Source organism: Limanda limanda, chromosome 5 (genome assembly GCF_963576545.1).
Source record: "Limanda limanda chromosome 5, fLimLim1.1, whole genome shotgun sequence".
NCBI lineage: Eukaryota > Metazoa > Chordata > Actinopteri > Pleuronectiformes > Pleuronectidae > Limanda > Limanda limanda.
Window position 1 is genome coordinate 960,747 of NC_083640.1, and position 15,061 is coordinate 975,807.

The 15,061-nt window shown below is 43.8% G+C and overlaps 1 protein-coding gene across 1 annotated transcript; it reads right to left on the minus strand.

The window, feature by feature from the left end:
- Positions 1-542: 542 nt before the first annotated feature.
- On the minus strand, positions 543-10,180 carry LOC133001285 (GRAM domain-containing protein 2B). The gene is made up of 14 exons (XM_061070827.1): positions 10,012-10,180; positions 8,450-8,563; positions 7,683-7,770; positions 6,220-6,289; positions 5,710-5,813; positions 5,415-5,510; positions 5,211-5,282; positions 4,433-4,522; positions 4,242-4,353; positions 3,888-4,133; positions 3,305-3,380; positions 2,885-2,995; positions 2,648-2,732; positions 543-1,284 (listed from the first exon to the last, which is right to left on the minus strand). Exons 1-14 carry the CDS (start codon positions 10,101-10,103, stop codon positions 1,243-1,245), a joined length of 1,398 nt encoding a protein of 465 aa, XP_060926810.1. The 5' UTR covers positions 10,104-10,180; the 3' UTR covers positions 543-1,242.
- Between the last annotated feature and the right edge of the window lie 4,881 nt (positions 10,181-15,061).

Genomic DNA, 15,061 nt, shown 5'->3' on the forward strand with positions numbered 1-15,061 from the left:
TTTGAGCCTGAAAAAGCCCAGAAGTGAAAAATACAAATCCTTCGAAATACAACAGGTCCCCCCCCCCCTGTCGGTGCTCAGGCCCGAATCAGACTTTAGTTCATTGGAGGTCGAGGACTCACTCATGTTGCTGTGATGTCCCGGCAGCTTCAGCCATGTTTGTTGACTGTCGTGGTCGCCTTAGAACCCCCCCCAGCCCCCCCTCAGTGCATTATGGGTCGTGGGTATGATAACAAGAGGAGAGAGTGTCACTGAATCAAGGAACTGGTGGATGAGTTTAGATTAGATTCTAAATAACTGTTAGACATATTCAGTCATTTAAATCAACTGTAATGTATAACGTGCTCTAAAATCTGCTAAAGTTTAACAAAAAGTTTACACAGATACACACTCTCCACCAATCACGAGTCGGTCTCAGCTGTCAATCAAATTGTTTTTATATCGTCAGCACTTTGTCGTACGTTGATCGTTTCCACTCTTTCGTTCTTTTTGATGTCAAATAAGTCCTTTGAACTTCTGTAAACACAGAATAGAGACAGATGTCGGAGCCAAAATAACTTTATTGCTCAACAGAGGAAAAACAAAACCACATCATTTAAATCAATATAGTTTTCATATTTACAGAATCACAGGGATGTCGGTCTCTGTAACAGTCGACTGTCTCCAGCAGAAAGAGATTTATCTTCATGATGTTTAAACACATTTACATCTGGACACAAACAGCTCGTTCAACCAGAGGAAGTTTTCTGTGGAAGTTTCCAGCTCCGACGCGGATCATTTGAAATGTCACAGCCTTCAAAACAAAGTCTACAACATCTTTCATTTAGCAGATACAATACTGGAGAAATGTAATATTCATAAATGAACCATTAAAGTTTGAATTCCAACCAGCCAATCGGTCGCTGATCACAGATTAATCTGTACCTGCTGCAAATTTAAAGAGCTTCCCATCATCAGCTGGATCTTGTTTTTGCTGCCCCCTGGTGGTTTAACTTCTCCCTGTGCTGCAGTGGTGGAGCTCGGGGGTGTGTCCATACACTGTGACATCATCACGGCTCTTGATCCTGGTGTGTTTTCACACTTTAACTGAATGTTTGTTCATCGTTTTCAAGCCTGTTGCAGATTATTTGTCCAGTTCACATTATTCACATTGGTCGTGTGAGTTTGTAACATCTGTTCTAATAAACTAGATATTTACAGAATATTTACACATCTGTTTACAACAAGTTCATCTGGATTCGTTCACGCAGCTTCGTCCAGAAGTCTCTGTAGATTCTTCTGCACCTGGAGGAGCAGACACGTGTTATTATAACTGTTAATAATAATAACTTATTAATAATAAGCTTTATTTGACAAGTATTTCCTTGTTGCTGAATCTGGTTCCTTGATATAATCTGATTAGTTTGTCCTCTGCAGGTGAGATGAGTTTGATCTGAGCAAAGTAGCTCCTATATGAGCTTTATGCAAATAAACACGTTCATCATTTCCAGTCGCAAAGATGCAATGCATGATGGGAAAAAGAGAAGAAGAAGACGTGTTTGAGGAAGACCTGGTGCTCCAGTTGAAACTCTGAGTCTGGTTTGATGGTTCTCAGATTGAACTGGTCTGTGAGCGGCTGTTTGTTTTTTTGGGGGGGGGGGGAAGTTGGAGTCCGGACTCAGTCGGACTCAGGACCAGATTAGCTGCAGATCACCTGGTCCCTGAGTCCGACTCGGTCGGTCTCGGTCGGACTCGGTCGGACTCGGTCTGGCTCAGGGACCAGATGAGCAGCAGATCTTCTTACACTCGACCTGCTGCTGCTCTGGGATCAGATCTCTGACTATAAATGTTTGATCAACAGCAACAAGTTTCTGGTTTCACTCTGGAAACTTTTCTGTCGACTGGTTTCAAATGTGGATTTAAGTAACTAATTACATTTACTCAAGTATGGTCTGATTAATATTATAACTTACTTATTACTCACTTACTTCTCAAATTAAGATGTTATATACAGAACATGACATTACTTTATAAAATATGATAACTACTATAATTAAATAATTTAAAATATGAACCAGCTATCTTTAACCAAACTCAACATTGATATCGACATGATAATTTATTAAATAATAATGATCCAATGATAAATAAAACACTGACTATACTGGATGTGAAGTCCAACAAGTGAATGAGTACTTTTACTTTTTGTGCTTTTACTTCTGTACTTTTGAGTTAGCAATTTTTCAATCACTGTAATGGAGTATTTACAGTATACATTGAAGTTTATAGCGTATCCTGCATACAATTTGATATGCAGGAGTATTGGGGCCTTATTAAAAATAAGGAAATCTGAATTCTGAGAATAAAGACAAAGATCTTGATGTTATTAGAACGGATTTGAACCATGTGAGTATAAATAAATATGGATGACATGACAGCTCTCAAAAGTAAGGCTAAAATACATTGATCGCCCCCTGGTGGCTGGCTGTGATATAGATCATATACCTTTACGAAGAACTAGCTTAAATAAGAGAAAACATTTTGAGAAAAATGTATTTAAGGTGTACTTCCAGCCAGCCACTAGGGGGCGATCCAGATGTTTTGGCTTCTCTTTCTGGGAGCTGTCATCTTTATATACGGTCTTCGTGACTTTGATTGACAGACAAACCTTCTCCAGCTTCATCAGGTTGATCGTCAGAAGTTCTGAGAAAATCTCTGCGTTCACGTCAGCGCTTCCCTGCAGGAAGTCGCTCCTGCAAGAAACCACGTGAATCAATAAATAACCTCCGAAAAGATTTGTAAGTATGAACGAGACGTCTGAACAAGTAGAATAAAGAGATAAATCATATTACCCTGTACTTTTAATATGTATCACTACAATCTATCAGACGGGATGTGAACTCACCCGGTCCGGTGCTGAGTGAACTCTGCTTCGGATCCCAGCGCCGTCAGCGTCTTCTCCAACGAGACGATCTTAAAGGACAAGTAGCAGGACGACAGGAGCAGCACACACACTCTGAGAACACACACACACACACACACACACACAAACACACACACACACACACACACAGTCAATCAAAATTACAGATTAATTCATTAATATACGATTGGGTGACTGGATGAAAACTTAATGAATTAATGATTAATCAGAGTTATCCAAGAGACTGAATAGTTTAATAAATCACGTGAATAATAAAATGTGTGGATGGATAGATAGATAGATGATGGATGATGGATGTTGGATGATGGATGATAGATGGATGATGGATGATAAATGGATGATGGATGATGGATGATGGATGATAAATGACAGTAAACCTACAGGAACAGGTAGACGAACAGCAGAGTGTTGATAGAGACGTGTTTCAGAGTCCTGCTGTCAATCACCACCCCTGAACCTGGAGTCAGAAAAAAACAGTTTCACATGAAATTACTCAAAACCTTAATGGGCAGTGACTCAGGGGCCCGAGGAGACGGGGCCTCAAAGTGACTCAGGGGCCCGAGGAGCCCGGGGGCCTCAAAGAGACTCAGGGGCCCGAGGAGCCCGGGGGCCTCAAAGAGACTCAGGGGTCCGAGGAGCCCGGGGGCCTCAAAGAGACTCAGGGGCCCGAGGAGCCCGGGGGCCTCAAAGAGACCCAGGGGCCCGAGGAGCCGGGGGGCCTCAAAGAGACTCAGGGGCCCAAGGAGCCCGGGGGCCTCAAAGAGACTCAGGGGCCCGAGGAGCCCGGGGGCCTCAAAGAGACTCAAAGGCCCGAGGAGCCCGGGGGCCTCAAAGAGACTCAGGAGCCTGAGGAGCCCGGGGGCCTCAAAGAGACTCAGGGGCCCGAGGAGCCCGGGGGCCTCAAAGAAGCACCGAAACAAGGGCAGGTCTGGATCTCCTGCAGGACGATGAGGAATCAGCGTACCATGTTGAGTCTCCTTCCGCTTGTTGTCAGAGGTCTGCTGGTTCTGATGCTGGTTCTGGTTCTGGTTCTGATGCTGGTTCTGATGCTGGTTCTGATGCTGGTGCTGATGCTGGTTCTGATGCTGGTTCTGGTTCTGATGCTTGTTCTGATGCTGGTGCTGATGCTGGTTCTGCTGGTTCTGATGTTCAGGAGCCGGCGCTCTGTCCGTGTGTTTCAACACGTCCAGGAACGGAGGAACAGGAAACTCTGCAGCAGTGAAGAGACAGTGGAGACCACAGTTTTCATCCTGCTGATGTGTCCTTGAGCAAGACGCTGGCTCAGTCTTGGTATCTACAGTAGGAGCCTTCACGTTACCTGCTATCTTCTCGTAGTCGGGCGCCTGCGAGTCGGAGCTGCTGCTCTCCTCCATCTCCTGCCTCCTGGTCCTCACTGCTTCGTCCAGGTCGATGAAGTCACCAGTGAAACTCTGCACACGAGCAACACGTGAGCTGAAGCTTCAGGAAGAACTTTGTAAAAAGATAGAAACTGATTTAGTGTTGACTCACCAGAGGGAAGCGAGGCGTCAGCGGTGACCTCTGACCTCTGAAGCTGCTCTCTGCAGAGGAGGGGATGGGGCTGCTGCAGGGACTCTTCTCCTGTAAACACAGCTTATACATGTTGTGAATAACCAGATGTATGATATCTATGCTCAAAATGTCTAGAAACTGTTACAGCATTTAGTGGAAGTGCAGTTATCAAACTAGCTGTTTAATGTCAAAGCCTCATAATTCAGTTGAAATCCAGTTCACGTTCACACGTGGTTCTAGACACGTGTCCGAGCTGTTTAATTCCTTGTACACGTGTCTGGTAAAAACATGAAGCTAAGGAGGGAACTGTCCTGGACACTGATTGGTGTTTACAACAATCAATAGATCTGAATGTACAACAACTTGACAGAGACCTCAGGGCCCCACCTTCAAATACACCTGCACATTTCATCTCTCAGTAAGACAGCGTAGGTCCTGATGCACAGAGTTTATAGACACTGTGGAGTTAGTTAAACAGTCCATGGAGCTTTCTGATTGGATGAGGACGAGTCATCAACATGTTGAAAGTGGCAGAGAAAGGATTCAGATGTAAAAATAGGATGATGTTGGTTTTATCACAAGAGATAAATGAGCAGTTAACAGAGGATTGAAACTGAGGACTCTTCATTTCACTGGCTCATCGGTGAACTCTGGTTCTTTATCAGATATCACCACACTTCTCTAAAGCTCAAACACCAGCTTGTCAACTGAAGTCTGAGAGGCAACGAGACATAGGGGTGAATCTGTCCGGCCCTACCTCCAGATGAAGACAGATGGACATCAGGATCTTGTAGGTGTTGTCTCTGGACAGAAGGGACACGAACATATACTGCAACAGAAGACACATCATTGATTAGTGACCAGATGTTTGAGACAACTGGCAAAACTACCAAAACATCCTCTCCAGCATGGACGTGTGCTGAAGTGTGAAGGTGAGATGATGGAGGCTCCGCCCACTCACCCGGTCGTTGGCGGTGGCGATCACCAGAGCGTTCGGCACCAGGATGGCAGTTTTGGTTTTCTTGATCTGATTGACGGACGTCACGGGGATGGCAATCTGTGACGGACAAACATCGGGATCAACAGTCGAGTCCTGCACTCACATGCTCATCGTTTACTGTGAGTTCTCTGAGAAGATACTTCAGGTAAATGTGGATCATTTAAATCTACAGGGATGTTCCAGCTCAATGTCCACGGCACCAAAAACCGCTTCTTGTTACATAAAACACGTTAAACTCCGTCCAAGGTTAAAGTACCTTTGTGTCTTTGCCAAACACCTTGGAGTGGAAGCAGATCCAGTGGTCGGAGACAAACATCCGTCCCTGGTAGAGGATGTCTTTCTGCAGAGCACAGGTGTAACCTGACCAACAGGTGAACAACATCAGGTCACACAAGGGAATCCAGCTTTAGATCCACTCAGTAACTCGGTTAAGAGGATTTAATCATCACTAATGTTTCATTGATCCGTTTCACATTCGAATGCTTCAATCAATTGTCAACAAACAACAGAGGACGGATGCTTCTGAGGGAACAACGTGTCCCAGGATTCATAGCGTGCCTGCCGCCAATCACTTTTCAAAAGGTGAGTATGAGCCAAATTCTGTGAGCTAACAATGTGACCTGCTGGTGAAGTTTCATTGAGGTTCAGCCTTCATTGTCCTTGTGTCCTCTGAAGGACACTGTCCCTGAACTGGGACACGGCTATTGTCTAAACCCTCATTCAGTATTTAAGGTGGAGCAGATAGTTGTGGTGATGAAAGACTTACTTTGTCTCAGCTGTTCCTCTTTGCAGATCTCCTTAAATATTTTATGGTACTGGCAGTTGCTCTTAGACAGCTGAAACACAACACAACACACACAACACACAGACACACAAACACACACACATGGTCAGGATACAATAACAAGCTTATATACCTAATGCTGAACGATGCTTGCTGTATAAAACGTTGACTTGACAGATGTGAGATTTTAAATACACATATATATTTTGATTTTAAGATGTACATGTTATATTTTGTTGTGTTGTGAGATAAATGTGTTAATAATGTTAATCATTATATCGATACCTACCTGATCACCAGCTCTGACTAAGCTACTTCAGCTAACTTAGCTTATAAATCACTCTGATACGTAACGCTGCTGCTAAGTGACGGGGTCAGAGGTCAGACCCGTTTCACCCGGTGTCAGTGATCATCAATCAGATAAGGAGGTTGGAAAAGAGTCAGTCAGCAGAAAGGATGTGTGACTGGAATCAACAGCTGTGAGAGAGCAGCTGTCACGCTGTCACAGTGTTATGATGTCATGATGTCATGATGTCATGATGTCATGATGTCATGATGTCACAGTGTCATGGTGTCATGGTGTCATGGTGTCATGATGTCATGATGTCACGGTGTCATGATGTCACGCTGTCACAGTGTCATGATGTCATGATGTCATGATGTCACGGTGTCATGATGTCACGCTGTAACAGTGTCATGATGTCATGATGTCATGCTGCCATGATGTCATGATGTCACGCTGTAACAGTGTCATGATGTCATGATGTCATGATGTCACGGTGTCATGATGTCACGCTGTAACAGTGTCATGATGTCATACTGTCATGATGTCATGATGTCATGATGTCACACTGTCATGATGTCACGCTGTCATGATGTCACAGTGTCACGCTGTCATGATGTCACGGTGTCATGATGTCACGGTGTCATGATGTCACAGTGTCACAGTGTCACACTGTCACGGTGTCATGATGTCATGATGTCACGGTGTCATGATGTCACGCTGTCACAGTGTCATGATGTCATGATGTCATGATGTCATGGTGTCATGATGTCATGATGTCACGGTGTCATGATGTCACGCTGTCACAGTGTCATGATGTCATGATGTCATGATGTCATGGTGTCATGATGTCATGATATCACGGTGTCATGATGTCATGATGTCACGCTGTCATGATGTCATGATGTCATGATGTCACGGTGCCATGATGTCACAGTGTCATGATGTCACGCTGTCATGATGTCATGATGTCATGATGTCACGGTGTCATGATGTCACAGTGTCATGATGTCACGCTGTCATGATGTCACGGTGCCATGATGTCACAGTGTCATGATGTCATGATGTCATGATGTCATGATGTCATGGTGTATTGATGTCATGATGTCATGATGTCATGATGTCATGATGTCATAGCGTGTGTTGGAGTTGTAACGCTCACCTGGCTGTAGTGAGACTTCTTCCGGTCTAACTTGGAGTCTGAGTCCATCTGGACCTGAGTCAGCAGCGAGTGGTCAAAGGTCTTTGACCTGCAGGCGGCAGAGTCAACACAGACAGAGAGGAGTTATCTCATTATGAAACTAATATGACATTATATAAATCACTCCGTACGTGACCTGTCTGCCTGCAGCCCTTTGCACACTCATTCAAATGGATTTATATAATACCTCCAGATATTACAGCTGTAAAACGGAGGTAAGGAAACTTTTAAAGCTGCAGAGCAGAAAAACAATCAGAGACTTAGCTTCTCATTAAGTTGTCACCAACTAACAACAGTCAGACTCATGAGTCATGTGTTCCCTCTGTTTTAGCTCCATGTTGGGGCTCCACCAACTCCTGAGCTAAATAATACAACTTAATGAATTCAGGTTAATGGAAAATGGATTTACTAACCAATCTATACAACACAAGAACAAGATATCTCAACACCCGATGACCACATTATAAATTAAATCATGATTAACTTTGCTGATCTCTGTCTATTTCTATATTGTGCCCATCAAGTCAAAATCTAAAAATGTCTTCACCACAATCCTGTTTCCGAACGCTAACCCTACCAATGTTTGATGATGTCTAACATCTGATTTATTATTGTCATACTGTAATATTCTTTATGTTGAGATGAGCTGCTCTGTGAAGCTTCCAGAAGCATTGATGAGAATCTCATGTACTGATCGTCTCATAGAGGAAATCCAACCAGTTGCTCACCTGACTAACGCTGGTTTCCTCGGGCCTGACAGATCCTGATCCGCCGCCTGCAGCGTCTCGCTGATCGTCCTCCTGCTTCTCTGATGCTCCTCCGCCACGTTCTCTACATCTGAACTGAAGGAAATCACAGTGAGTTAACCTCCACCTGGAAACTTCAGTGGGCAGAAGAAGTCACAAAGAGCAGAGAGACTGAAACCTGGAAACATAAGACTCATTTGGTTCTGAACCAGCGACCAAGAGACACAGTTAAAAAGAAGCAGAGACCGAGAACTCTTGAGTCTGAACATCCTCAGGGGACCATGACAACTCCTGGTCCATCATGTGGCAGATAGTTTGTGGTCATCCAGTTTAATACAAATGTGTTTTTAACACTGCATTCACAAAATGAACCAAACTGAAAGGAGCCTTCAGGCAGCACCTGAGTTATGACGTTAAGAGGAGCCTCTACTATAACTCTGTGTCGTTTTAAGGCCTTTATTACTTCAGTTAACTGTATGTTTTAAATAAATAGAAACCACAGGGTCACCACAGTGCCCCCTGGTGGGTCGATCAGGCCTCATCACAAAAGTGATAGGACTTGAAAAAACTGCTTCATGTGTCAAATCACTGGAATAAATGAGCATTTAGACGCATCTTGTGAGATTATAGTGATAGATAGATAGATAGATGGATACTTTATTAATCCCGAGGGAAATTTAGAACATCCAGTAGCTTATACAGTTAACACTTAAAACACGTCACTGACATACAAACATAAATCACATACGGAGAATATATTTACAGATACAGGAATGGAATGCAATGATGTGATTGTGTCAGTGTCCAGTAGGGAAGTGTTCTTGTGCTGCTGGAGTGGAAAGTACAATAAATATATATATATATATATATATATAAAATAACAATACAAAATATATACATATATAAATATATAATATATAAGAATAAGTAGTGGTAAAGGTAAAGTCCGTGCATGGGGTAAAGCCAGTAAAGGGATGGACTGTGGGTTTGTATATAATAATGAGATGAGAAGAGTAGAGAAGAGAATGAAACTCTGATCAACTTCATCAGAAACATCCTCACTGTCAGTTTGTGTTTTTTAAATGAAAAAACAAATGCAGATGAAATCATTTGGGTCATTCTCATGTTGAACAGCTTCCAACACTGATCAGAGTTCATGTTTTCTTTGATGAGCTAATTTTGGCCCATTCATCATTCAGGGTCGACTCAGGATTATTCATGTGGTGGTTTTAAATAAAGTGCCCAGGGTTGATGAGCTCAGTTTGATTGTGTTGTTCCACCAACAAACAGGAAACTGAGTTTAATCCAGTTTATAATTCTTCATGATGAAAAAGGAATAAAAGTCACATTTGAGGAGCTGGAACAAGAACATATTTCAAATCAAATGTGTCGAGAAAACGTTTGAGGCAAGTTGTCTGTCACTAACAGAAAGTAAAGTAACCACAGTCACATTCAAACTGCTGCAACACAACTGCTGATAAAAACCACAACCACACGCCAGCAGCCCTCTGTGTGTCTCCATGAGTCCTGACCCACACACTCACTGATAGGCCCTCTGCTCCTGCTGGCTGCCTCCTCTGCTGCACTTCCTGTTCTCTTCCTGAGACGTCTGCTGGGTCACACATTGTTCTGTCATCACGCCGGCGTCTCCCCGACCTCGGGCCGGCGGCGTCCTGCTGTCCTGAAGGCTGCTGGGAGGACTGGGAGGCGGCCTGGGCCTCTGCTCCTTCACCTGCCTGTGGGAGGGGCTTCAGCTGCAGGGCCTCGCAACCAGGCAACCAATCAGAGCTCCTGGACAAGGTGGTGGTGTGTGTGTGTGTGTGTGTGTGTGTGTGTGTGTGTGTGTGTGTGTGTGTGTGTGTGTGTGTGTGTGTGTGTGTGTGTGTGTGTGTGTGTGTGTGTGTGTGTGTGTGTGTGTGAGGGTGTGTGTGTTGAAACCTTTGACCGGCTTTGATTCCAGAGGTTTCTCCTCCACGTTGCTGCACTCACGCTCTCGTCCTGTTCTTCTGTGTTGTGGTCACGTGACGGATCGGGTTCAGATCCTGTCGTGGTCACGTGACGGATCGGGTTCAGATCCTGTCGTGGTCACGTGACGGATCGGGTTCAGGTCCTGTCGTGGTCACGCTGAGATATTCGGTGTCACTGGGAACTCGGTGATTTCCCATGAGGCTCTTTCTGGCTCAGTTTACAGAACAAAAACATTCTTCTGTTTTTTCACTTTTTTCTTTCATGAACTGAAAACAAAAGATGAAACCGGATCAGTTTCCCCTTCGCTGATTCACATGTGACACTTGATGGAGTCGTTCCCTCCTCTGGGCCGACGGTTGCTCTCCAGCCTTCCTGCAAGGTGCAGGGTGGAGGTCACGCTGTGGGACTGGGAGCTGCTCGCCTCCATCCACCAGCTCCTCCCAGTCTCAGGCCTCCTCCACTCAGCGCTCCAGCTCCTTGGGGGGGGAAATGGCTGTTCAGGGGGCAAAGCACTGGAGCAGGCCTCTGTGTTTCAGGACCTGGATGTGTCTCCACCTGCTTTGAGAGAGTAACTGTACAACCAGTGAGGATGTGCCTGAGGGTCGCTGAGCTGGAGCATACTGGGCAGGATGGATCCTGCTCACAGCAGAAAGCTGAGTCTGGTCTCTCTCAGATAACACAGATGTGGCTCTTCTGGTTGAACAGTAGCTCACATGTAAAAACACTAATGTGGCCAAAATATTCCTTCAACAGATATGATTCTGTTTTGGCAAAAATGCGGCGTCCTTCTATGGTTGTGAGCACATTTTGCCAGATCCTCACAATTTCACATCATTAACACTCGATATTAGGTCAAAGGTCAAGGAGTGTTCTCATAACTACATAAAGTGTGTGTGTGTGTGTTCGTGTTTATGTGTGTTTGTGTGTGTGTGTGTGTGTATGTGTGTGTGTGTGTGTGTAGTATGAGCTGACTGATAGCAGCTGTGGGTCACTTGTCACAATAACTCTCAACAAACATGTTGTGAAACTGACAGATCCTGATCGTCCTCCTGCTTCTCTGATGCTCCTCCGCCACGTTCTCTATATCTGAACTGAAGGACATCACAGTGAGTTAACCTCCACCTGGAAACTTCAGTGGGCAGAAGAAGTCACAAAGAGCAGAGAGACGGAAACCTGGAAACATAAGAATCATTTGGTTCTGAACCAGCGACCAAGAGACACAGTTAAAAAGAAGCAGAGACCGAGGACTCTTGAGTCTGAACATCCTCAGGGGACATTGACAACTCCTGGTCCATCATGTGGCAGATAGTTTGTGGTCATCCAGTTTAATACACATGTGTTTTTAACACTGCATTCACAAAATGAACCAAAATGAAAGGAGCCTTCAGGCAGCACCTGAGTTATGACCGTTAAGAGGAGCCTCTACTAAAACTCTGTGTCGTTTTAAGGCCTTTATTACTTCAGTTAACTGTATGTTTTAAATAAATAGAAACCACAGGGTCACCACAGTGCCCCCTGGTGGGTCGATCAGGCCTCATCACAAAAGTGATAGGACTTGAAAAAACTGCTTCATGTGTCAAATCACTGGAATAAATGAGCATTTAGACGCATCTTGTGAGATAATAGTGTGAATGAAACTCTGATCAACTTCATCAGAAACATCCTCACTGTCAGTTTGTGTTGTTGGTTTTTTTAAATGAAAAAAACAAATGCAGATGAAATCATTTGGGTCATTCTCATGTTGATTCATGAGCTTGGACATGTCTCTGTCTCTGTCTGTTCAGGGGGCAAAGCACTGGAGCAGGTCTCTGTGTTTCAGGACCTGGATGTGTCTCCACCTGCTTTGAGAGAGTAACTGTACAACCAGTGAGGATGTGCCTGAGGGAAGCTGAGCTGGAGCATACTGGGCAGGATGGATCCTGCTCACAGCAGAAAGCAGATTCTGGTCTCTCAGATAACACAGATGTGGCTCTTCTGGCTCATGTTGAACAGACAGAATGATTTGTGAGCCTGAAGTAGCTCACATGTAAAAACACTGTGATAGAGATTCATCTTGAGATTTGAAATAATGAAATTCTCAGACTTGAGTTGCTTTTGAGTCTTAATAATAATAAGCTCTGCAGAGTTTATACAACAAGCATATGGAACAACAACTGGGGCAAGTTCAAAAAAGCCAGGACTTTATACAAAGAGGCGTTTCACAAGACAATATGAAAAAAGAAGACATGCCAGAATTACTACAAAGAGGTGCTTCATAAAACGTAATATGAAAAAGATATGAAATCCTCCTCTGAGTCTATCTGCTGTGTCTGTCCTCTGTAGCAAACTCCCTGTTGGTCAAGGCCACAGCACTGAGGCACCTGGTCAGTTGAATTTTCCTCCACAACAATAATGTGACCAAAATATTCCTTCAACAGATATGATTCTGTTTTGGCAAAAATGCGGCGTCCTTCTATGGTTGTGAGCACATTTTGCCAGGTCCTCACAATTTCACATCATTAAGACTCGATATTAGGTCAAAGGTCAAGGAGTGTTCTCATAACTACATAAAGTGTGTGTGTGTGTGTGTGTGTGTGTGTGTGTTCGTGTGTGTGTGTGTGTGTGTGTGTAGTATGAGCTGACTGATAGCAGCTGTGTGTCACTTACACAATAACTCTCAACAAACATGTTGTGAACTTTCTCTCTGTCTCTCTCTCTCTCAGGCGAGGTAAGGACGGCCATACAGGGTAGAGAAGTGATGGGGGTGGGGGGTGGGGGGGGTAAACCTCCGGGCCAGACTCCGACTCCAGTTCAGCTTTTATACAATGGTTCTGATCTCGAGTCTTTTAAAAGAATTTGGTGTTTTAATGACCGTCACCAACAGTGAGTTCATTCCTTTCCACACTTTTTAACAGACTGAGTTTTTTTTACATCAGCACTTTTTGGTTTATGTATTGAATAATACTGTGAGCAAGTGTTTTGTAAAATGAAGAATATGTAAATAAAGTGTTTGTGAAAAATCCAAAAATCTCTCTCTCTCTCTGTCTCTCTCTATCAGATGTTACAGCTCAGTCATGTTCTTCAGCTCTGAACTCGTTTCTCCTGAGTTCCTCTCATCGTGTGTCGCACACTTTTCATTTCCACCGACTCTGGAAACAAACTAATGAAGTTTCTGTTCTTGCATCGATTCCTCGGTCACCCTCAGTGAGTGACACTGAGCTGCAGAGCCTCATGTTCGTGTGCAAACAACAACCAGACGATCTTTGAAACACAAACATGAACCGAATGATCTGTCACTGAAACAGGAACCTGCCCCTGAACCTGGATGAGAACATGTAAAACTCACTCCTCCTGCAGATCAAACTTCAGGTTCAAACACAACACATGAACAGGGGCAAACTACCCACAATGCAACACGCTTGTCGATGAGCTTGGAAGTGGTTTGTTCTGAAAGGTGATGCACAAATAAAGTTATTATTATTGAGTGTAAATAAACATGGGCGGTACAGGTCATGAATGCTGCCTCCTCCGTGTGAGCAGATGGGACGGGTTGAGGTCGTTCTTATCACACTGGTGTTTGTTCAAGTGATAAGTTTGGTTTTAATGACGTTATGATTGACAGCTCAGACTGGCTCCTGATTGGTCGAACGCGTGTATCGATGGGACATCACTTAATAAACCTTAAAACTTCACGGACTTTGTAGTTTTCATGACCTTCAGCAGAGAAGTTGTGGTGCAGGTTCTTACCGGTGCTGTGGAGCTGGAGTGGACATCGTGCGTCTTCTCTTGAAGAGGAAGAAGTCGTCTTTGGAGCAGTTTTCCATCTGAGCTTCACGATCACTGTGGACCAGACTCTGCTCGTCCCACAACACTCTGGAGGACAACTCTCTTTTCTTCTTCTAGTCCATGTTGATATAGAACATGTACATTGAACTGTTCTCCTCCTATATGCTGCAGGCCACGCCTCCTGTGCGTCAGTCTGTACAGTGTGTGTGTTGTTGACAGTCTGATGTGTAACAGTCCTACAGACGTTCTGCTGACCCTCGTCTTCCTCCTGCTGCCCCCCCCCCCACGTCTCTTATCTCACTGTCTGGTCAGTGATTGACAAACTCCTCTCAGTGCTTCTCACTTTTAACGTAGAGAAAATGTACATTTGGAAAGAAGATGTTGACAGATGTGTTTGCTCTTCTTTTCAGAAGGTTGTTGGTTTGACCTCCGAGTCTCAGGGAAGGATTTGTCCCTGAGACAGAAGCTGGACACGTCCTCAGGCTGTCGTCCACATGTGTCTCTGACTTTCTACTTAGAGACAGAAAATAAGATGGAGAAGCTTCAAGATTCAAGATTCAAGATTCAAGATTTTTTATTGTCAAATGAACAAAGATAACATGAAGTAGTCATTGTCAATGAAGTACTTGGGTCACACTCTCTCTCTTTAAGCAATGCTCAGTAATTTCAACCCAAAAAAATAAAATAAAAATAGAAATAGTAAAATAAAATAATAATATAATAAATAAATAATAAAATAGAATAAAAAAGAATAAAATAGAATAACAATGACATAGAATATCAAAACTTTAAAATAGAAAATAAAATATATACATCTAAATATATATCTTTACAGATGAATGTTCAATTTGTGCAGTACTG

What these genes read in the sequence shown, in the direction of transcription:
- LOC133001285 (XM_061070827.1), bottom strand. Translation starts at nt 10,103, where the DNA reads ATGACAGAACAATGTGTGACCCAGCAGACGTCTCAGGAAGAGAACAGG. An exon ending in CTGTTCGTCTACCTGTTCCT is followed by an intron (nt 2,996 to 3,304) that starts GTAGGTTTACTG and finishes GTGTGTTCTCAG; the next exon opens with AGTGTGTGTGCTGCTCCTGT. An exon ending in TTCACTCAGCACCGGACCGG is followed by an intron (nt 2,733 to 2,884) that starts GTGAGTTCACAT and finishes GGTTTCTTGCAG; the next exon opens with GAGCGACTTCCTGCAGGGAA.